We start from the raw sequence: 24768 nt of genomic DNA on the forward strand, positions 1-24768 counted from the left end.
CACAGGCATCTCTCCCTGGGTAAGAAGACATTTAAAATCTAACACAGCGTCCTTCCTCCTCTAGATCCTAGGCGATGAGCATCCTCGCCCCACTCTTCCCGCCTTGTCACCCTCGTTTCCACGCAGGCAGAGGCCTGGGTTCCCCGGTTGCCCTCGTGGAGGTGGGGCTCACGTGGATGGCCACTGCGGACGAGGAGGAAACATCAAACCGCGCCAGAAGCGCTGGAGAGAGTGCACTTAAGGCGCTTACCTGCAAGGCCTCAAGACCCAGGTTCGATTCCCCAGGACCCACGTAAGCCAGCTGCACAAGGTGACACATGCGTCTGGAGCTCCTTTGCCGTGACTGGAGGCCCTGATGCGCACCCATCCTTTCTCTCTCTTTCTCTCTTGTCCCACTTTCGAGTTTGTCACCTCCCTCCCCGCCCTCTTGGCCAAGACCACCTTCCTAGCAGAGGACAGAAGACAAATGGGCCGGCAGTAAGGACGGCGGCGCGGGTTGGGGGGGGGCCACCAGGGGGGGTGTGTGTTGAAGTTCAGCATGCAGCTCAGTTTGCGTCCCGGCCTCTGCGGCCCTGCGCGGGGGCGGGGGCGGGGGCGTGAGCAGAACTCCCTAGCCGGGCCCCTTCCCCTCAGCGGCCAGGAACTACAACTCCCGGCAGACCCCGCGCCGGCCGCGCGCCCCCGCCCCCCGCCCCGCGCGCCCGGGCCTCCCTCCCGCGCCCTCCCCTCCCCTCCGGCCTCGGGACGGGACGGGACGGGGCGGGCGGGCGGGCGGGAGGAAGGGGCGCCGACGGGCCGACGAGCGGGCGGGATCGTGCGAGGCGCGTGAAGCCTCGCTGGCGCCTGCTCGGGGCACCCAGACGCTGGCGGGCGGGCGGGCGGGCGGAGTGCGTCGACGAGCGGCCGAGCCCGCGGCGGTAAGTGATCTCCTCGCGGAGCCCCGGGAAGCGGGAAAAGAAGAAAGTTCGCGCCGCCGCCGCCGCCGCCGCTTTGTTCTCCCGGCCCGAGGGATGGTGGTGGCGGGGGGAGGCGGCCTCTCCCCGCACGAGCGCGCGCACGCGGCCACCACCGCGACGGCCGATGGACGGACGGACGGGCGGACGGGCGGACGGGCCGGGGACCGGGCGGGAGCGCGGGCGGCGGCGGCGGCGGCGGCGGAGGAGGAGGCGGAGGAGGGCCGAGTTCCGGGGGCAGCGGCGGCCGCCGTCCCGCCGACGCCGACTTGGCTCGCGCCGCGCTTCCCGCAAACTTGTTCCCGCCGCCGCGGGCGGAGCCGGAGCGGGCGGCCGTGCGGTCGAGGCCGCGCCGCGAGGCCCGAGCGCCGCCCAAGCCCCGGCTCCCCGCCGCTCCTGCCCCGGGACTGCGTCGGCGCCCGAGCTGTCCCTAAAAGACGAAACGCCGGGGAGATGATGGCAAGAATGCAAATGATGATTAATAATAATAAAAATAATAGTAACAACCACCGCCTCTCCGGAGGGATTTTTTTTTGATTTCCAGCCATCGCCCCGCCAGCGGCAGAGGCCTGGCCCGCTGCGAGCACGGCTGGAAAAATCGAGCGCCCGGCGACCCCCCGGCCAGGCTTTTCCGCGCGGATCGGGGGGCATGGAGCTAACTGTTTGCAGCCACACCCGCCCCCACGGGAAATGCACAGCTATCGGGTGTCATCTTTGATTATTAGCAAGGATAAGTTACAGCCTGAACTGCTGCTGCTTGGTAGGACGCGCGGCCTTGATGGTCCTGGTAGCCACGGGTGAAACAAAACTTTTTTTTTTTTTAACATGCCTTTAATCGGCCACCCTAGAAAAGACGTGACTCTTAAACAAACAAACAAAAATAATGTTTTCACTTCGTACTTCATGCTGCAGTTCTTTGAATGTTGTGAACAGTTTTAACGTGTACTGCAAGATGAAACTTTTTTTTTTTTTTTTTTTTTTTTTTAAAGCGCAATGAGGGCAGGGAATTCTGTAGACTGGCCACGGAAGTTCCCAGGCTAAGGTGTTAGGTCAGTTGGACTCTACATAGGAACGCTCTGCTGCTCTCCTTTTAGAGTCTGGAGTGAGATCAAAGTGTACGGTTTGGTCAGAAAGAAGGTGCAAGTTTTAGTGAAAGTGGCTTTTAAAACGTCGCAGGGACCTTCAAGGTACGTTTTGCCCTGTTGTGGTGTAGCAGTATAAATGTCATGGACCTGAGCAGATGAAACAGAATGCAGTTTCCATTTCAGACGTTTTTTATATGTTCATTTACTTGGTTGTCTTCCAAGATAGGGTCTCTGTAGCCCAGGCTTTCCTAGACTTCACTCTGTAGTTCCAGGCTGGCCTCAAACTCATGGCGATCCTCCTACCTCAGCTTCCAGAGTGCTGGAACTGAAGCTGGGCTTGGGGGACCCCACCACCCCTGACTTTAAAGACTTTTTTTTTTTTTTTAAAGCATTGCATATAGTAATGAGCCGTTTAGTTTGGCACATTTTATAACTTTTTGGCTTCATCCAGTGACCCATTTAAGATAGACATTTCTTTCTGTTTGTGGATGGTTTTTAATTTAAACACTGCCAACTCCCCTCCCCTGTGCCTTAATAAATAAGCTTGGATGCTAAATTTTAACAAGTAGAGAAGTTGAAAACAACTCACAGTTAAAAAAAAATATATTTAAGTGTAGTTTTCACAACAGGGATATCTTCTCATTTAAAAAAATTCTAACATTGACAAAATACTAACCATAGTGGTGATAATTGCTTGTTTTTAAAAGTAATTACTTATTTAGAACTTGATGTAGATAATCATTACTTTATACCTAATTTGATTGGGCACTTAATTTGATTTAATCAATCTCCTGTGCTGAGTCTCTCAGATTATATAATTCAAATTAAACTTGATATAGGTGTGTGCCTCTTTGGAGCAATCATCTTATGAGAAAATTTAGATAAGGCACTTAGGAGTTGTTTTAGTTTAATTTCAGTGTAGATAAGTTTTCTCCACTTGTGTGGTGTTTATAGTGGTGGAATGTGAGAAGTTGCTTGTTGGCTATTAGCCAATCAGATTTCTTAGATCCTACTGGTGCAGAGACAAAGATATATCAAGCTTAACATAGCTTGGTATTGCACTGTCAGGCTGGCAGTCTGTGATCTTTTTAGTGGATATACTTTTCAGTGCCTGAGCAGAGAGCCTACATGGTTTGTCTGCATAGTGTTCTGCCTGCCAGTGGAAAGGCTGAGATTCAAATGCTCAGATGGGCAGATTTTTAAAGGGAACAGTTTAGTTAAATGCTCACCTCTTTGAAGGCAGAGGATTGTGTTAATCTAGGGGAATCGTCATGTACAAAGAGATGTAGGTATGATTTTTTCTTTTAATCTGCAAAGATGCTTGAGTTTTTACACAGTATACAGTATCAAAGCAATTTTAGGATTATTAAGCAAAGACAAGTTCCTGTCCAGGCAAAATAATGGAGGTTGACCTGAGTACACTGGTCAGCTAAGGTTATGTTCTAATAGAATGCATGTATAATCAACATTGGAGTTGGAGACAAAAAACCTCCACTTCAGTCAGTGTACCTGTCTCAAAATAAATTGTTCTGGCAACTTTACTGGTCACTGGGAGTCAAGGTAAATAAGCATTCCAAAAGAAAAGCATTTTCTCTTTCGACTTCAGCCTTTTCTGAGGGCAAAAGAATGGTGGCTGCACTAAGTGAGCTTCCTATTGAAGTACTTAATAACTAGATGTGCCTTGTCTGCTCGCTCAGGTCTCAGAGAGGCATTCTTTGAGATCCCAGCTGAAACTAAGTCTCCCTAGCATTCTCTGTCATATTGTATCTCACAGTTTGTAATTAACCTAGCTATTTATGCAAATGCTTGATGTCTGTGAGCTCCAGAGAGAGCTGCGGCATGTCTGTGTCTGCCAGTGCTGGAGAACTTCAGGGTCTCGTAACAGTTTAGTCAGGACCAAGGACTCAGTATTCACAGAGTGAAATTGCTGCTATTAGAGCATCTCCCAGCTAGAGACTTGGTTAGGATAGGAAATAATGTGTTGTGAGACAAGAGAAGAAGGTAGGGCAGTTAGTGACATTACCATGAACTACAACCGTATCGCTCAGTGAAGTCCCCTAACCTGCAGGGTCTTTGTTTCACCTTTTCTGTAATAATTGGTCACACCAGGCACATCAACAATGTTGACAGATTATGTAAATTTATTTGAATAAGATAATGTGACAGATAACTTCCTATAAGAATATTTGAGGCACTCCAAATAAACATATCAGAAATTCTTTCCACCCAAGCCAGTGCTATCATGGTCTAGAGGCCACTCCTCTCATTCTGAGCTCTTTCTCCGAGATTATGGGAACAACCCTTGTGACTAAATTTCATTGTTTTAGCTGTATGAAATGGACTGCATCTTGGCCCAGAGACTTGAACGCACATAAAGTTGTTTTTTTTAATATTTTATTATTATTTATTTGAAAAAGGGAGGAGGAGAGAGAATGGACACACTGCAAGTGAACTCCAAGTACATGCTCTACCTGGTGCATGTGGCTTGTGTGGGGTCCTGGGGAATCGAACCTGGGTCCTTTGGCTTTGTAGCCAAGTGCCTTAAATGCTAAGCCATCTCTCCAGCCCACATAAAGTTGTTTTCAAAAATTCCAGTACTCAGGACATAAAGGCAGGAGGCTTTTAAATTTGAGGCCAATCTGAGCAACATAGTGAGACACTGTCTCCAAAGAAAGATAAAATAATAAAGCCATCTTATTCTTTTTATTCATAAAGCTCAGGTTTCAGTTCTCTGCTTTTCTGCAGCTTTAGTTTAAAAAGTGTTGGGAGAAGATAAGCAAGATATGAGTTGAGCAATTCTCTTTCTGTGTAATCTCTCAACCTTAGCAACATCCTCTCAGAGCAGTGATTCTCAGTTCCTTGTTATCTTTGAGAAACAGTGTTATTATGGAGATACAAGTGGTAAGGAAGCATAAACTTGGGTTCTAATTCTCACTCCCTGTTTGTAACCATACTTTAATTTTGTTACCTGCAAAATAGCTTTCAAAGCAATATCATGAGACACTTACAAATCATAGTCATTTACCAAAGTGTAGCTGTAAATATTTTTTTCTTTAAGTAGTTGTTTTGTTTTGAACTTTCTCATTTGTATGACTGCACTTGTATGTTTTTGCTCATCTGTCATACTCGTTCTAGTTTAGCTCCATGAACTGCTCTTCAAAGAGTCACTATGCAAACACACTAGACACTTCACTTGTTCATCATTACTATTATGTATGGGCACAAAGACGGAATTTAGTAGGACCCATCTTGTAAGCCATTTCATTGAGCCACATGGGGCCATTTTTCAGAAACACTTTTCAACTGTTTTCCTAAAATCTGTGATGCACATTTTACTGTATTTAGCACTTTTTTCTTATTGTTAGAAATATCTTACAATGAGATCACCTTCTCCTGTGTTATCAACTTTCACACTTAGCCTCTGTAAGGAACTTGTCAACAGAATCAAACAGTCATATTTTGGCCAATTTAGGTTCTTTGCGGATGGGGGAGTTACTGGGGATTGAAACTAGGATCTTGTACTTGCTAGATAAGTATTCTACCACTGAGCTATATACTCAGCTAGATTCTCAATACATCAAAAAGTGGGAATATAGTAAATGACAGTAGGATGTACTTGAACTGCCAGTTACTCAGGAGGCTGAGACAAGAGGGTCTCTTGAACCCAAGAGTTCAGAGCTAGTCTGGGCATCATAGTGTAACTTCATCTGAAACAAAGTTCTTTTTTAAAGTTTCAAGAGTTAGTGAGGAGGTCTAGTAGTATATCTTTCTCTCAGAAAGTTGACCTATAGTAAAAAATAATTCTGATAACTAAAACAAAATGGCTACCAGTTAGAATTATTCGTGAATTGTAAACATATCACCAAAATTTATCACTTGAAAAGTTACAGGAATTCTTCCATTTTTTAAATTCATGTCAACAAATTAAGCTATTAAAAATCTTTAAAAATTTCCTTCTAGGCTAACAGCATTTCAGAAGGCATCAGCTTTTCTCCGTGGACCCATTCATCAAAGGAAATATGCTTGTGCTATTTTTAAAAGCTTTTTTACATCATCAGAGAAAAGTTCACTCGCCAAAATGAATATGAGGACATTTGAGAGGGTAATAATATAAGGTATGGCCATTTGCAGTGTTTCATCAAACCATTGAACCAAAGAATAAGTATTGAATAGATTAATCCAAAACGCTATTTTTTAAACCAGGAAGATTTCATCTTAATAGAAAACAATTTTTATTAAATTTATATTTTTTGAAATGAAAAGCAAAAGAAGACAAGAGCAGACTTAAAATAAGTGAAGATGTATATTAAGTAACTGTCACCTGTATTGTCACGAAGATAACTTACTGATGTGAAACACTTTACAAATCTTCAGTGGTCCTGAGGACAAGATTCTTGATGGGACTTAGAAGAGCAGGAGGACCTCTTGTGAATTCAACTCACAACAACAAAATTTGCAGTCAGTGGTATGAGTGGCTTAACAGAGGGAATAAAGAAGCTTTCATCTAAGTCCAGAAGTTCAGTCCCTCTCTCTCTCTTTTTAAACTGCTGTTATTTTGCAGACTTCATAACCATCAAACAGAGAATTGACAACTATTTTTAAAGATTAAAGAAAGGCAGATGTCTGCAAATAATTCCCCTCCATCAGCCCAGAAGTCTCTGTTGCCTGCAACTATTTCTGCTGTGCTTCCAACTCCTTCTCCTTGTTCTAGTCCCAAGACGGGACTCTCAGCCCGACTCTCCAATGGAAGCTTCAGTGCACCGTCACTCACCAACTCCCGAGGCTCCGTGCACACAGTTTCATTTCTACTGCAGATTGGCCTCACACGGGAGAGTGTTACCATTGAAGCCCAGGAACTGTCTTTGTCTGCTGTCAAGGACCTTGTATGCTCCATTGTTTATCAGAAGGTACTGTGCAACTATTTATATCAATAGTTTTTTCTGATTGATACTGCTTCTTGGGCTTCTTTATAATTTATACATCTAGCAGTGAGTTAGCAATCTGTTAATGATTCACAACCTGATTGAGAGCATTTTGAAGTGATCTATGAGCATGAGCCAAAAATTCTGAAGTGCAGAATCCAATGGGAACCTGTATCCCAGTTTTAAAATATACCACTCATCACAGCTTTAAAATACTGCTAGTTATTTGTCTCTTAAGTCTAATTATTTGCCTCACAAGTCTATAGTTAGGGGAACATAGGAAATTTCATTTGTTTTCAGATTAAATAGCCTGGAGGCCCAGAGCACAAGAAATTGGTGACTTACCAAAAAATGGGACATAGCAGCCACTGAGTCCCAGGTCTGCCACTCCATGTGCTTTCTCTTACACTCTGCTTCACTTTGAGAGGATGTTCATTATCTAAACTGCCATTTAATATAGGACCACACTTTCTCTTAAATAGGTAAATCACTTTTGAATATATGACAAATTATTTGAAATTTCAGGGTGGTTTTATTGCCCATCTAGCTACCCCCTGCCCTGTTCTGTGCCATTTATTTGAGGAACTTTAGCTAGATGTCTTTAATCTTGGTTTAATGCATAAACCAGTATGTTTTCTATTTGTTATGAATTATATGAGCTAATAAGCTTGTCAATTTTCTGTTTGTAAAAACTGTCTCAGTGAGATTAATGTGTGAATTCAAGCTCTTTGTTGATTCAGTTCCTGTGTTTTACATGGTTTGTCATTAGCTTCTGATCTAGAAGTAGTTAGCAGTCTAAAACCGTTACTCAGTGATAATGAGCTATGCCTGTTTTGTTTTACTACTGACTTATTTATATAAATGTGCCTTAATGTAAAAATAATTTTCTTCCCTTCTTTCTTTCTTTTTGGTTTTTCAAGGTAAGGTCTCACTCCAGCTTAAGCTGACCTGGAATTCACTATGTAGTCTTAGGGTGTCCTCAAACTCAAGGCTATCCTTATTCCTCTGCCTGCTGAGTGCTGGGATTAAAGGCGTGCGCCACCACACCCAGCAGAATCACTTTATTGTTGTAGATCTGTGGAACTATTTGCTTGCTTGCTTGCTTATGGTTATTTATTTATTTTTGAGATCAGCCTGTGTTGCCCAGCCTGGTTTTGAACTCTTGGGCTCTCCTTCTGGCTCTGTCTTAAATCACGGGGACTAAGTATTTACCTGGTCTAGCACTGTCTTTAATTATCTTTACTTTTAGGTTCTTTTTCATTATACACCATAGTCGTTTTTCATAAATATCTTTTGCAGTTTGTTTGTAACTTTTTACTTAAAGGCAATATTTAATTTAACTACAATTTGTAACTTAAGTGTAATGTTTTTCTTTAGTTTGATATCATAGAAACTCATTATCCACATTTTTAATGGAATTTATTCAACATTTGAAAATTTCATTTATGTATGTTTGTCATGCATATCATGTGTAAAAATATGCATACATTTCATAATGATTCATTTGATCTAACTAACTTGATATATTTCTGATTACTTAATGAACTCATTTGCTTACATTTGTTCAATTGCGTACTGTTTTAGAATCAGGTCAATTATTTGTTTACGGGATTACTTACGGCAAGTTTGCAGAGTTGTCAAATCATTGACTAGGATGATTTCTGGTATATAACCCTAGCTGTGAAAGTTGGGGCTTCACTGAAAGAGACACTGTGAGAAATGAGTCTCAAGGGAGAGATGACTCTCCATGTCCTAATGAAAGAAATCTTAAGGGAACCAGCGTAGATTCTGGTTAAGGCCTTTATGGAACTTTAAACTTACCTCGGATTTGGAAAACTTTCAGAACTTCTTACCTTCTTTCTTGTCTGAGAAAATTTGCTTTCTAGTTGTCCATTTAAATTGCCTACATGTGAACAGTTTTAGGTTAACTCCCAGGACTCTGAAATAGTAAGTTGGAATAGTTATTTGAAAATTATTTTGAACCTCTCAGGAAAGATAGTATCCATAATTTTGATACCATATGAGGGAGAGTATTATCTTTCAAGCCAGTAGAGATGATGATTTCTTATCAATAAATACTCCAGACTTTTTAACTAATGAATATAGTGTACATTGATAATAAGAAGAAGAATATATCATATTGAGTGGTTTATCTGGTTCTGTTTTAGCTTCTTTATACCTGTTTCATTTTTCACAGCTTTCCTGCTTTTGAGGTCATTGAAGTTAAAGATAAGGAAACCAAAGGCACATAGAAATCAAGTTACTTTCTAGAGTCTTTAACAGCAGGAATTCAGAGCTCATGTTTTTAATTCTTGCACTTTAACCAACTACGCTGACTTCATAACAAGCATTTCACATTTGTAAAATACCTTCCAGTTAAGCATACAGCACAGCCAGTAACCATAGAATACAATTCTTTGGAGGCTAAGTGCTCTGTGGGCACTGATCCCTGCTGTAACTGGCTGTATTAAATAGCTCCATTTGTTCTTCATAAGAATTCACATTTAAGCTCTGGCTGTTCACTGGCACTTAATGTTTTTATTTATAATTACTTAGGTGGTTTGATCTCATGGGTGCACCTGCTCTTTGTATTTCTATTATTAGTCAATAAACTTACTTGTGTAGAACCTTCTAAAGATGAAGTGCTGGTTAAATTTTAGCAAATGAACTAACCAGTGTGCCTGCCCGTAAAAGCTTATGGTACAATGAGGGAAATATGTTCTCTAGTATGAAATCTGAAAAGTTACATGTGGGGCTGGAGAGATGGCTTAGCGGTTAAGCGCTTGCCTGTGAAGCCTAAGGACCTCAGTTCGAGGCTCGGTTCCCCAGGTCCCACGTTAGCCAGATGCACAAGGGGGCGCACGTGTCTGGAGTTCGTTTGCAGAGGCTGGAAGCCCTGGCGCGCCCATTCTCTCTCTCTCCCTCTATCTGTCTTTCTCTCTGTATCTGTTGCTCTCAAATAAATAAAAAAATTAAAAAATTAAAAAAAAAGTTACATGTGAAGTTCATAGGTTGATGAAGAATGTGGAAGGACTCACATGGAAAGTAACATTAAACTTAGTTACTGAAAGCATAAGTAAGATTTTAAATTTGGGGAGGTAAGAAACATTCCAAGCAGAAGGATGAGGATAAGCCAAAGTAGGGAAAAGAAAATGTGGTAACTGCTAGTATCTATTAAAGGCTTGCTCTATGCCAGAAGCTTTATATAATCCAGTTGAACTCACACAACAATCTGTGATGTATCTCCAACTGTAATGTGCATGAGAATCATGCGAGGCTTTACTGAAACGTCTCTGGAGTCAGTAGATTTGTGTGGGTATGCATTTCTCTGTGCTACCCGGTGATGACATCTTATAAAGAGAAGCACTACACTTTCTTACCATTAAGTATAATGTACGTTATGAAGGTGTCCTCCTTTAGGTTGTGGAACTTATGCTCATGAATGATTAGGCTCTGTTTAGTATTTCCTGCAACTATTCCAACAACCTTAGTTGTGTGTGTGTGTGTATGTGTGTGTGTAGGCTTGAGGTTAACATCATGTTTTCCGTGGTCACTCTGTCTTATTTATTGTGTCAGGATATCTAACTTGAACCCACAGTTGTCATTTTGGCTAGTTTAGCTAGCCAGATTGCCCCAGGGATTGTCTGTGTCTGCCTTCCAAGCTTTGGGGTTATAGGTGAGGTGTCACGTCCATCCAACATTTATATGAGTGCTGGAGATCCAAACACAGATTCTTTACCTCTTGTAGTCTCTTAAAAGGGTGAGTTTTGTTTGCTAAATAATCAGCCTTGAACTTCTGGAGCAAAACCCATATGGTTATCATACTTTATCCTTTTCATACTTTGCTTAATTCAATTTACTAATATTTTTTTTCTGCAGCTTTTCATGAGGGATATTGACCTTTGGTTTTGCTTCTCTTTGTATTTTTGATTTTGGTATTGGAGATGAGGTGTTTTTGGACGGGGGTAGGTGCTGGGGATTAAACCCAGGGTCTTTTGGAGACTAAGCACATGCTGTACCATTGAATTGAGCTGAGGAATGACCCTCACAATTTGAGGTGTGTTCCCTCTTCTTCTGTTTTTTGCACAAATTTTTATAAAATTAATATTTCATTCTGAAGTTTTGTTTTTATTTTGGTTTTTTTGAGGTAGGGTCTCAGTCTAGCTCAGGCTGACATGGAATTAACTATGTAGACTCAGGGTAGCCTCAAACTCATGACGATCCTCCTACTTCTTCCTCTCAAGTGCTGGGATTAAAGGTTGAGTGCCACCATGTCTGGCTTTGAAATTATTTCTTGAAGTTTGGTGACTAGAACCTTTAAAGAAAAAATTCATTTTCATTTTAGTTATTTGCAAAAGTTGAGCACTATATTTGCTGTCATTTAAAGGCTATAGAATCTAGAGAACTATTTGTTTCTGGTATTGATCATTTCTGACTTTACTCTTACTATTTTTCATTTTTTCCATAGCCTATATGGTTCATGGTTTATCAACTTCACTTTCAATGAACCAGCCCCCCCTCCTTTTTTTCATTTATTTGAGAGAGGTAGAGGGAGAGAATGGAGTGACCTCCAGCCACTGCAAATGAACTCCAGATGCATGTGCCCCTTTTGCAAGCAAGTGCCTTAACCACTAAGCCATCTCTCCAGCCCATCTTGTTTCTTTGATTTTTTTTTTTTTTTCTCCTCTATTGTAGCCTGCCACAGTCAGCTTCACATTTTTGGTCCACACAGAGAGAAGTACCACCAGCACACTTCAGGAAACTCCAGGCAGTGCTCAAGCACTCTACATACCTTACTCTACAAATCCGTCTGCAGTAACACTTCCTCTAGCAAGGAGGCTGGAAATTTCAAGTTTAACCTTGGATGAAATTCCTGACTGTATTGGGGGACATTCATTCAAACTACCACATTACACCCCAGACCCCAATAATTTCAAAACCATCTCACATTGTATATTGTTTTTAGTCCAACTTCAAAGAAAGGTCCCTTAGACCTTACCAACTTTAAGACTGTTTCAAAGTCCCAAGTTTCACCTGACATTTAAGACTGTCTTTTTAAATATATATATGTGTGTGTGTGTGTGTGTGTGTGTATATATATATATATATATATATATATATATATTTATTTATTTATTTAACAGAGAAAGAGATAGAGAGAGAGAGAGAGAGGATGGGCACACCAGGGCTTCCAGCCACTGCAAACGAACTCCAGATGCATGCACCCCATTACGCATCTGGCTAATGTGGGTCCTGGGGAATCGATCCTTGGTCCTTTGGCTTTTCAGGCAAACGCCTTAACCACTAAGCCATCCCTCCAGCCCAAGACTGTCTCTTTACTGAATCCTGTAAAGTCAAAATAAGTTACATACTTTCAACATACAAAGGCACACAGTCAAGATTTTCAATTGCTATAAGGCATAACAAGGAGAGAGACTGTACCAATGTAAACTCTATAACTATCAAGCAAACATCAGAAATCTATAGTTTATGTCCAGGACCATAAACAGTGACTGACAGTCTCGAGAGTTTTCAATTTCATTGTTCCAGCTGGACTGAATAGCCAGGGAAAACTCCTGTTTCAAGCCAACAATATTCCATGGTAGCTTTTGTGTAGTCCTGGTATATCCAAAACATGTAAACCATCGTCCATCTTCCAATGGATCCACTGACCTATTAGGCCCATCACACCCTACCTCATCTACATGTCAGCAGTGGCTCTTGGAACTGTGTGCACTTCATGACCCATTCCATGCATTTCTCATGTTTTCAAAATCATTTCCAGGTGTGCAGGACACAGCCATTATTAATTCAAGGATGAAATAAATCATGACCTTGAAGAGCAAGTTCCTTCCTTTCAGTCAATTCCTTTCAAAAGAGTTTGCATTTCTACTGTTCAGTCTTTCTTCAGGCCTCCTTTTCATTGTTTCAGTGTAAAATACTTGGGTGGGGTATCTTCTTTACAAACATTAATGTATTTCAACAGCAGCTTTAGCAACCAGTCTTGGTTGTGTTTTTCCAACTTTAAACCTTAAATTTCTTAGTTCCGTATCTTAGAAAAGTCCATCAGTCCATTACAAATTTAACCTTGGATCAGATCTCTCTGGGTATGGCAGCAGAACACAGGTAGCCCTTTTACCAGGAGTGTAAAGCCAACAAAATTTTCTGCAGTCTGCCCTCCCCCTTTGAAAGTTGATTAGCAAAAGTTGCAAATACAATTCTCTCTGCATTTAGCATTTTCAAATTCTCAACAGAATAGTATATAAAACTTACTGCTCTGGAAGGCATCTTCAGTTGCAAGTACCAAGTCCATGCCAATTGCTCTGAAATAAAAGTTCCAAAAGACCAAAATCCACCATTCTATTTTTATTAGTGTTTTATTGTGATATTTTTTCATGTGGGGTGTGTATAAAATAGGTTTATTATAGACTCCCTGTAATTGTTCATGCTTAAGTTCAGTCTGTCAACTTCTTTTTTACTGTTAAGGACACTTTAGATTTAATATAATTTTCAACATAGATGCATTTAAACATGCAGACTTTTCCTTATTTATGATGGCTTTATTTAGGACTTTTCATCTTCATGATGATATGAAAGTGATGCATATGCATTAGAAACTGACATAGAATGTTGACCGTCTGCCTAAAACTACATGACACAGCATTTTCTTGCAGTGCCCAGTGGCAGCTACCATACAGCTAAGTGATCAGGAGGTAAAATAACTGACACTCTGTTGTGTACTGAGTTGTTAAATTGTTGCAGGCTAGGTGAATTAAATACATTCTCACCTGAGAGTATTTTCAACATACTAGCAATTTATTGGGATGTAACCCATCAGAAGTCAGTCAGCAGCTCAGTAACAAAATGCTATTTATATGTGTCTCTTTTGTTCTTGGGGCCTTTTGTTTTCTATTTTCTGAATTGAGTATTTTATGTAATGCCATTTTGCCCCCACTTTTGGATTTTTATAATGTGTTCTCTAAAATTTCCTTTTAGCAGTTGCTCTAGTCAGCCATTTTCTTCCATAGGCCAAATCTAGCTCCCTATTTGTTTTGTAAATAGAGTTTTCTTAGAACATAGCATGATCTTTTTAAAAATTATACTGCCTGTACAGCAGAGTTTAATAGCTGTGACAGAGACAGTATGTCCATATGCACCTGAAATAATACTGTCATTTTACAGAAAATTTTGAAAACCCACTTTTGTCTAAAGAACTGAAGAGTCTAAGTATCTTTAGACAATGCTATACTTGTATATAATGGAGTGTATACCTTAGGACACCGTATTACAATTTCTTCTTATTCTATCTGTATCATATATTTTGTTTCTATACACATTCATTTTTCATTAGTTAGTATAGTCATGTTGTATAGTTTCTGCAAACACTGAATTAATAAGACAAAACTGTTGTTCCTAGTAGAAGATAGTTAGGTTAGCCAAATATAGGTCTCTCCTCACAGTATTTTTGTCAGCCATAAGATACATTGTTTTGTGTGCTTATGTTTAAAGATGCCTTATTAAGTATGCATTATTGATTCATTAACATTGTACACTCACCCAATATTTAGAATCTTTGGTCTGATGGAAATCAACATGCTTAAGGGACAAATAAATAATATGAAGATTTTTTTTCAAGGACTTAAATTGTGTTTTATTGTATGTGCTCACTATCTTGTTTTTCACATAGAAAAATGTAATAATTTTGATAATTTATAATTAAAAATTCAGTAATGTTTCTATCTGAATGTAGGTTAATAAGATAGCTGATAGAATATAAATGCTAGTGACTTTTTACTACTTGCTCATTTGTAGAGAGCTAAATGGAATGATGCTTTTATCCCTTACCTAGGTACTTTGTATCTATTATGTCTTTGCTTCCGTTGAATTTGTGGTACACTTTCTTTATTCAGTCATAGTTTGAAATACTGTGGAGGCTCCCAAAATGAAAAACTGTTTTCCTGCCCCTAATAATTTATTTTCCATAAAAGATGAATGGATGTCAGATTACCATAATACAAGGTAGCATAGGACAAGTCTTCAAAGAACAGTACAGAATGATCAGATGACTAAAGGAGAACAGCTGTCTTGCTGGGGATTTATGAAAACCTGTTTTAAACCGTAGCACTTACTTGTGCCGTCATCAACTGTATACTTCACTTGGAGAAATAAACATGTGGTGCCTGTACAGTGCCCACCTTGCCATTATTTTCTGATAACTTGTAAGCAAGATAACTAACACCTTTGGCAGTCGGTAAGAGAACAGAAATCAGTCTGTTGTTCCACATATGAACACCTTCTTTCTCAGTCAAGCAAAGAAAACTGTGAGTCTGCTTTCTAGAAGCGCTGCAGACTTTATGTTAGAAACTAGACCTAGTTACTCAGGAAAGCCATTGTGACCTCTGCTCCTCTACTCCCCTGCAGTTAACTGGACAAACACTTGTGGTTGTTAGCAATGAGCAGGTGACAGAAATACGTGGTTGCTTATGTAAGGCATTATTGCAAGACTACTTACAAAATATGGTGATGATTCCCGAGACATAACTCTGGTCCCCATTCCTTTTCTAAGCTTCGGGCATGTCATGTACTATCTCATTTGCCTTGGTGCTTGGAATTCCACGGCTTGGAGAGCTCTTCTCTTCTGTATGCTTTACCTTGTTCACCAATAAATCTTTTTCTGTGTCAGTAGGGACAACCTGTCTAACCTGCTATATCTTGACATTCATGGGCTGAGTATAATTTGTACCTCTACTTGAATGCATGTGTCTTAAGACTGTAAGCTCTGGGGCTGGAGATCACGTGGCTCCACTAAGCAAGCACTCAGATATGTCTTGGTTGAATAAAAGAGGACTTAGGAAGTACTGTGTTGTAGTTAAAAATATGCTGGGAGGGCTGGAGAGATGGCTTAGCGGTTAAGTGCTTGCCTGTGAAGCCTAAGAACCCCGGTTCGAGGCTCGGTTCCCCAGGTCCCACGTTAGCCAGATGCACAAGGGGGCGCACGCGTCTGGAGTTCGTTTGCAGTGGCTGGAGGCCCTGGCGCGCCCATTCTCTCCCTCTCTCTCTCTCTCTCTCTCTCTCCCTCTCTCTCTTTCTCTCTGTCTGTTGCTCTCAAATAAGTAAATAAAAATAAATGAAAAAAAATATGCTGGGAAATGGCTCAGCAATTAAAAGCACATGCTGCTTAAGCACAAGGGCCTCTCAGGCTGGAGACCGCCCACTTTGACTCCGCAGAACCCATGTAAAAAGCCAGGCATGGCCACACATGTCTGTAACCTCGTCCATGGGGGTGGACACCAGAGAATTGCTGGGGCTCACTGATAGCAGCTCTTGGTTGAGGGAGAGACCCCCATGTTCTCCTGTGGTCTCCTCAATACTGTACATGCACATGCAAAAGTATGTAGGTATTTTTGTTTTATTTTTGTTAAATTAAGGTTCATCTTTACTACTTACTAGTTGTGTGGCCTTGGTTTCCTACCTGAAAAATAATATTGAAAATAATACTCATTTCTGTGTATGTGTATGCATGCATGCATGTATATATTAAATGTCTCTAAAATACTCAGCCCAGTACCTAGTACATAGTGGCCATACAATACATATTAGCTTTCAATAATATTACCTATTAATTTGATCTTAGTGGTTTTCAAACTTTAAAACAGAAATACTTGGAACACTGTGCTTCGAGATCCCTTACTACTAAATCTGTAGTAGAACTAGTCGGTGGTACGTGTAAATGGCAGAAAGCTCCTACCAACTAAATTCATTTTAACTTTTGTTTGTGTTTTTTGTGCAGAGTATGCATATGTCAGCATCTTATTTTCGACAGTATCTAAAAACAGTAATTTCAGCGGAATGTGGTGATATACTCTAATACTAGCACCCCTGAGGCTGAGGCAGAAAGATCTTGTGTTTGAGACCATACTGAAATACTTTCAAATAAAAGGATGGAAGGAAGGGCTGGAGAGACGGCTTAGCTGTTAAGGCATTTGCCAAAGGACCCAGGTTCAACTCCCTAGGGCCCACATAAGCCAGATGCACAAGAGGGCACATGCATCTGGAGTTCGTTTGCCGTGGCTGGAGGCCCTGAGCACCAATTCTCTGTCTGCCTCTTTCTCTCTCCCTCTCTGTCAAATAAATAAATAAAAATAAAAACATATTTTAAAAAAAAAGGATAGAAGGAAGAAAAAGAAGAAAGGGAAACTGGGAGGGACAAAGATAATTACTGATTCCTGTAAGTTATTCACAGTTTTTTATTACTTTATTAAAGCTCTATTTTATTTTTTGGTTTTTCAAGGTAGGGTCTTATTCTAGCCCAAACTAACCTGGAATTCACTCTGCAGTCTCAGACTGGTCTTGAATTTACAGCAGTCCTCCTACCTCAGCCTCCTGAGTTCTGGGATTAAAGCTTTGTGCCACCATACCTGGCTATACTAATGCTTTTATTAGTGCAGGAAAAAAAAAAAAGTTAATGGTATATTTATTACGTGACTTAACTAAGCTTTTCTTAGCTACATGTGAAAACTTGTGATTTTTTTTTTATTACGCTAGAGCAAGACCCTACCTCCAGAAACCAGAAAATAAAAAACATATAAAATATATTTAAAAAGGCAATTAGATAAATTGGGTAAATAAGCATTGAGTAAATGTTCAAAATAGTTGTAAGATGAATACAGATTAGATAGGTATTCATTAGGGGAAAGGTAACATTGGTGTTCCTGGTATACTGGAGAGGATGGCAAAAATCTCAAGAAATGCCAAGATTCAAAGCTTATGATAAGTTAACAATTGGATTAAATTCTAATAAGGATTCTGTAAAATATGTACATTGGTTTTGCTTTTTTTTTTCCAGGAAGATATCTTTTCAAGGAGCAGATGATTTTTTGAACTTTGATCAAAATTTGGATATGACCAAAAGTGGTCACTCTTTGAATTTCATCCAATTTCATGACACATCCTGAGGGTGGAGTGGTGTGGGTTTTCTTTTATTGTTAATATAAGCCAAAATTTAGCTTCCTTTTTTTTAAAAAAAAAAAAAAAAAAGCTTTGAAAGCCTTCCAACATTTAGAATACATTGAGGTGGCTGCTGCCTTCATCTGTTTGCTCTGAGTAAATTTTGCGTGAGAACACGTCTTACCTGCTCTTTTCTGAACACCAGGTTCTGCGGGTGGTCTGTGTGTACTCACTTGTATAGACAGAAGAAAGGCTTTTTAGAGTTGTCAAAGCTGAGCACAGAAACAAGCAAGTGGGTAAGCACCAGCGTGCTTTCCCCTCCTGCTTTGTGTACCGGTGACTTCACTGTTCACGCTGCTCTGCTTCTTAGATTGTTACTTGTTTGAAGATCACTTTCTTCCTGGGTTTGTACAGAAGGCCACATTCACTCCTTGAAGACAAGAATGTGGCTTGTGCCATGGCCTATTTTGGGGGCAATAGTATAGTCTCAGTGGCTAATTTTTATGTGAAAGAATAAGTTAAGCTTGTTCTCAGCAAAAGGGAGATTTTTTTTTTTTTTTTACTCGGTTCATTTGGCAGTGTCTTCAGACATTTTGGATTGTCACAACTGGGTGGGTTCTGCCCTCAAATATTAATGATGCGGTGGTTAAACAACCTCAAGTTAAATTGATGCATAAATAGAATTTCTGAAGTTTTTAAAACATCTATAACTTTCTCTATGTGCATACTATTCTAGCATCTTAAAAAACTAAGGGTATGAATATCTTCTAGATTAAAATTTTCTAAATATGAATTGTAGTTTGAGGTCTTTCAAATGGGATTTCCTATAAAGCTTAGGCATTTTGTTTGTTTTTTATTTATTTATTTGCAAGCAGAGAGTGGTAAAGAGAAGAGAGACAGACAGAATGGATGGGCACGCTAGGGCCTCTAGCCTCTGCAAATGAACTCCAGATACATGGGCCACTTTGTGCATCTGGCTTTATGTGGGTACTGGGGAATTGAATCCAGGTCATTAGGCTTTGCAGGCAAGCACTTTAACCACAGAGCCACGTCTCTAGCCCTTTTTTTTTGTTTGTTTGTTTGTTTTAAGAATATAGGTTTCTTTGAGTGTGTAATTAAACAATGAATGTAAGATCTTAACCTGTGTAAGTACATACTGGATTCCTTTTGGGTGTATAATGTTGGGTTTTGAACCCATGGTCTGATTATGTATGCTAACTATACACATCACATTACTACTGAGTGATCCCAGATTCCTATTTTTTTAAATATATTTATAAAGAAAAGTGAATGCAAATGAGATTTCTACCTTCTAGAGGTTTTTATGCCAGAGGCATAGTTAAATAAAATCTAAATTTACCTATGTTAATAGCCTTTTAAGTATACAACCTAAAGAATGAATGGGTTGGCAACCAGACTGTGAGGGCAATCTGAGCAGCAGGTCGAGTTGGGATTCAGCCAGGGGAAAATGTACTCATCGGATTGCTGCTGGGAAGCCACCGACAAGAGTCAGATTTCGAGTGAGAAAGAAAACCAGTGCTGAGAGCAGAAGCCAGGTACTGGCCCATTTACACAGTAGTAGCTCATATATAGAGTCTAAATGTTGAAATTAGCATGTTCTAATGTATCATAAAAAGTACGACCCAAGGAAAATAAAGGAGCATGTTCGCATTATCTCATTATAGAGTTTTAGAATCCAAGGAATGTGATTTTTATTATATCACTTTGTAGTTAGGGGTACTTTTCAAGTTACGTTTTGATCCTGTTTTCTTGCTCAAGTCATATGACAAACTAGAAGATCAAGTTTTTTTTTTAATTTTTAAATTTTTATTAACATTTTCCATGATTATAAAAAAATATCCCATGGTAATTCCCTCCCTCCCCCCCCCCCCCGACACTTTCCCCTTTGAAATTCCATTCTCCATCATATTACCTCCCCATCTCAATCATTGTACTTACATATATACAATATCAACCTAGATCAAGTGTTTTTTAAATATGTGGCTTGCTTGCATACTGTCTGGTGCATAATGGCTACACTCAGTGAACATTACCTCTGTTTCCTTGCCTAGAAGATACTCTAAAGCATTGTTACTTTTAATTTGCTGAATGAACATAGAACATGATATTGGAGTAAGAAAGAAGGTTGGCAGGAAACAATTCATTTTAACTTATAATAGTGTTTGATAAGATTGAATTTTTTATGACTAAAGCTGTCTACTTTTAACTGATTTAGAACATTTGGCTTGAGATCTGAAGACTGCTTATGCAGCCTGCTTTAGGAGTGATTTTGGTATGTTTGAATGAATACATTGTCTCTGTAGATATGGACTGGGTATAATTTTCGAGTTCTGCCTTAGACAGAAAACTCCAGCTGTATCTTTTGTTTTCTAGAAACTAGTTGTCACTCTGTGTTGTTTTCTTTATCCAAAATTATTTCAACTACAGCTGTGTTACAGTGGCTGGGTAACATCCTACTGTTTCCCCCTTCTTTTTTTTTTTTTTTTTTTTTAATTGTGTGTGTGTAGGCAAAACATTGCTGGGGAGCCATCACTAATTTGTGAGAAGAAAAAAAAAATTCTGCTGAATATTCAGGTTCAAAATATGGCTAAAAAAGAAGGTCCCAGAAAGTTTGAGTTAATGATGATCAGAACTAATAACAACACAAGGGGAAAACGGGTAAAATCCTGGCTTATGAAAAAAAAAAGTTTAGAAGTTAAATTAAACAAGTCTTCTTGTGTGTCACATCCAGAGAATTCTGAATTGAAGATTAAACTCAGGTTCATGTTGACTAATTTTCTCAGTGGCTCATCTAGACTTTAAGTGCTTTGTGCCTTTATATGGAAATTTTCATTGAAATTCATCTCTAAGTACTTTCCAAAAACTGATGTTAAATTAATAGTAGATGTTTCTGGAGAGTTTATTACCGCTAAATTAATTTGCTTAATAATCAGGTTTTGTGTTTGTTTGTTTAGTAAGAGCCAGTTAAACAACTGAAGTTCTCAGTTCTCTGGGATTTTGGTGGAAATCTAGAGAGAACATCCTTGATTATTTACTACTATCTGGTTTATGTTTTAAAACATTTACTATGAATATTTACGTGTCATCAAATTTAAAAGTCACTTTATTTGGTATTCAGTAACTCAAATTAAGTACATGTGAATAAACCAGTAGTGCTGAGAATATTATATGATATATGTATATAAAGTTAACAAGCTTCTAATATTTGTTTATGTTAATTCATTAAAATGCCAACTTTTTAAAAATTTAAATATGTGTTAAAACCTTTACTCTTAAAAAAAAAGTGCCTGATGGCAAATAATTCATTCGGATAGTATTAAATCCTGATGTTATTTGTTAACATACCAAATAAATAAAGTCTTATTTGGCTAAGCAAAATAATTTTTGCAAGCTTCTTAGATTATATTATACTGACAGAATCTTTATGACATGAAATTTTATAATCTATTTATCTTGATGCTCAAATGGGTGTTTTGAATTTTGTTTGAAAGGATTTGAACCTTTTACTTACAACAGCAAGTATAAGTAAATACCATTAAAAGTGATTTTCTATAAAGTGGATTTAGAAAAATGCAATGATTTTTTTCCTTTATTATTTTGTTTTGAGACAGGATCTCACTTCTTACCTAGAATTCATGATAGCTTAGGCTGTACTTAGTCTTTTTTTCTTTTTTCTTTTTTTCTTTCTTTTTTTTTTTTTTTTTTTTTTTTGAGCATGGTCTCTCTGTAGCCCAGGCTGACCTGGAACTCTGTAACCCCAGGCTGGACTTGAACTCATGGAGAGCCTTCTACCTCAGCCTCCCAAGTGCTGAGATTAAAGGTGTGTGCCAGGCACCATGCCTGGCTTAATTTTTTTTTTTTTTTTTTTTTTTTTTGAGGCAAGCCCAACAGAGTGGCCTTTGTTATTTTTGTTTTTGTTGTGTGTGTGTGTGTGTGTGTGTGTGTGTGTGTGTGTTTTCATTCCACCAAGTTCAAACTAGGTTTACTTGCATGGGTATGGGTGGAGGATTATTCACCTGAACATTTGTGGTGAATAACCAGAAATAACCAGTGGCTAAACCATTGAAGAGAATGTTCCCCACTTCCCCAGCAACCATTAACTTCCAGTAAGTCTGCAGAAGGCATGGGAGCCTCATGCCCTCTTTGAATGTTGATGAACCCAATATTGTGCAGATAAAAGGATAATCTCTACAAGGTCGTGGATGCCACAATCACTTTATGATGGAGAGGGAATTCTTGATTGGGGAACAGCTTGTAGAAGCCCCTCTCTTTAAAGTGCTGAGGAGTCCCAACTCCCAGGCTGAAAGAATAAATGTATGCCAAGAATAAATAACCTCAGAAACCTCACTTTTACTAAGTCCCAGCACAGCTGCATCTTGTCCTGCAATTAAATATCCTGTCAAAAACAAACCATTTTTGCTGGGTGTGGTGGCACATGCCTTTAATCCCAGCATTTGGGGGTAGAGGTAGGAGGATAGCTGTGAGTTTAAGGCTAGCCTGCGACTACATAGTGAATTCCAGGTCAGCCTGGGCTAGAGTGAAAACCTACCTTAGAAAAATAAATAAATAAAAATAAAGCAGGGGCTGGAGAGATGCCTTAGCAGTTAATGCATTTGCCTGCAAAGCCAAAGGAGCCTCCTTCGATTCTCCAGGACCCATGTAAGCCAGATGCAGAAGGGGGCACATGCATCTGAAGTTCATTTGCAGTGGCTGGAGGCCCTGGAGTGCCCACTCTTTTACATGCGCGCGCACACACACACTAATAAACAATAAAATATATTTTTTAAAAAAAGAAAAAATTTAAAAAGCAGACCATGAGTAATCCCCCCCCCAAACTAACAGCTTTTTGTTTTGCTTCCGTAGGCCATTTACTACTTCCTGCCTGTGCCCCTGCCCACATAGCCCTACAAGCTGACAGTCGGCAGCCAATAGCACGAAGAACTCAAGGTAGTGCCACACTGGCTGCTAAACAGCCTAAGAAAGGCTCAGACCCACCAGAGCTTACAGTTGGAGGAACTTGGAGTATTAATTCTCTGAGCCCACATGTAATAAAACCGAGTCCTCCAACTTCTTCAAGTGGTGATTGATTTCTCTAGCAGACTCAAACCTGAGTTTCTGTACCAACTTTATATCCAGGAAACAGCATTCCTAAGCACTCTTCTCCATCTTCTGGCTCTAACATTCTTTCCATCCCCTCTTCCGCAATGTTCCCTGAGCCTTGGAAAGCATGATAGAGATGTGTCAGTGCTGAACACTTCTTCTCAGTGCTTTTGGTGAATTTCTTTGGTGAGTTTTGAATTTCCCCCATAGTCACTAACAATTGTGAAAAGCAAATTCTTTGACCAAAAGTGAAAGCAGCACTAAACTGTGGGCATGAACATAAATATACAGAAGGCAATTTGATGCACACAACATATCCATATATCCAAACAACAGTAGAAGGTTCCCTCCTCCGGCCTGTGACCTTCCCAGCTGTCACCTTGTGACTAGGCTGTCAGTAGCAGGCATGGATTCCAGGACTGGGCCTCAGAGTCAGTCGGAAAGCAGTTGCTTACTCCCCTACCAGTCGTATCACTATTGTACCAGTGAACAAATCTTGACTGGCTAGTTGCTTGTGTCGCTCACAGGATCTACTGCTGGGTAAGATTACTGATGACATTTTCCTTGGCAGCCTGCATAGCACTATTAAAGTTAAACAGCAGAAAAAAATTTTCAACTCAATTCCAGATTTATTTCTCAGTGTCCTGCAACTAAAGCTTGTACTATCTTCGACAGTGGGGTTGTACCATATAGTTCTGGTGGGCAACCAAGTTCACTGGTAATAGCCTATATTGTTTGTGGGCAGACGGCTCCTGACCCACCAACAGGTCTCAATCTTTTGATCCCCCTATCTCAGCCTCTAGAGTGCTGGGATTACAGGTGTGTATCCCCACACTCATCTGATTTTTTAAAATTCAGAAAGCTGTCTTAACATGAGAGCAAGACAGACAGGGAGTATTGGTGCACCGGGGCCTCCTGCCACTGCAAACAAAGTCCAGACACAGGCACCACTTTGTGCGTCTGTGAAGCCATCTTTGATACAAAAGTAAAGAGTCTGAAGTAAGCAGAATGTATGGTAGTAAGGGTTTCACAGCTATGATGAGATTATGCTGCTTTCCCAAATGGACTGGGAAAAGACTTCATTTTGCAAATCAAGAGAGAAACCATTGGCACAATTTGCAGAAAGCAAATCAGGAAATGCAAGGCAGAGGGCTGCTGGAAAGAGGCCCAATTAAAGGCCTCTTTTGCTGCTTCTACACTGTCTTTTAATCAGACTGAGGTAGGGTAAGGAGGAAATAGGCCTTGTCTAGTTTTCAGAAGATTGCCAACTCCCTTCCTCATTCCCCAGCCCCTGTGCTTTTGATTCCTTTGTTATCTCAAGCAGAGCTTCTCAACTTCAGCATTAATCAGCATTTTAGTCCAGATAGTTCTGTGGTGGGGGCTCTCCTGTGCCTTTGCAGTGATCTACCCACTGCATGGCATCAAGCCCACATTCTGAAAACATCTTCTTTGGGCACAGTTGTCCTTGTTTGAGAACCACTGCCCTAGGGGAGCACTTTACAGAACAGTTACTAGTATTACTGAACTTGTTTCCCTGTGCTGTTTGTTCTAGTTTTGCCCTTTATCTCCGTGGTCTTGCTCTGTCTCTGTGACAGTGGGACGTTTACTCGTGAACATTTTGGAAGGGTGAATAGAAAACAGCAGCTTGTGCCTTTCCCCCTATGGATGAGAGCAGAAAGTATATTGGTTACATTAGTTTATTATGTTTATTCTTTTTACAGTTATACACTTAATGAAAAA

General features: G+C 40.0%; 1 protein-coding gene across 3 annotated transcripts in view; it reads left to right on the forward strand.

The window, feature by feature from the left end:
• Window positions 1-873: 873 nt before the first annotated feature.
• Prkd3 (protein kinase D3) overlaps window positions 874-24768 on the forward strand; it is a 77403-nt gene continuing 53508 nt past the window's right edge. Inside the window, exons 1-2 of one of the 3 annotated variants that reach the window (XM_045137176.1) lie at window positions 874-917; window positions 5999-6945. In XM_045137176.1, the coding sequence (XP_044993111.1) occupies window positions 6658-6945 (288 nt within the window). In that variant the 5' untranslated portion in view covers window positions 874-917; window positions 5999-6657. Of the gene's footprint in view, window positions 918-2022; window positions 2141-5998; window positions 6946-24768 lie in introns of those variants that run through there. The other 2 variants (XM_045137175.1, XM_045137177.1) reach the window with 2 other exon arrangements.

This window comes from Jaculus jaculus, chromosome 18 (assembly GCF_020740685.1).
Source record: "Jaculus jaculus isolate mJacJac1 chromosome 18, mJacJac1.mat.Y.cur, whole genome shotgun sequence".
Taxonomy (NCBI): Eukaryota; Metazoa; Chordata; class Mammalia; order Rodentia; family Dipodidae; genus Jaculus; species Jaculus jaculus.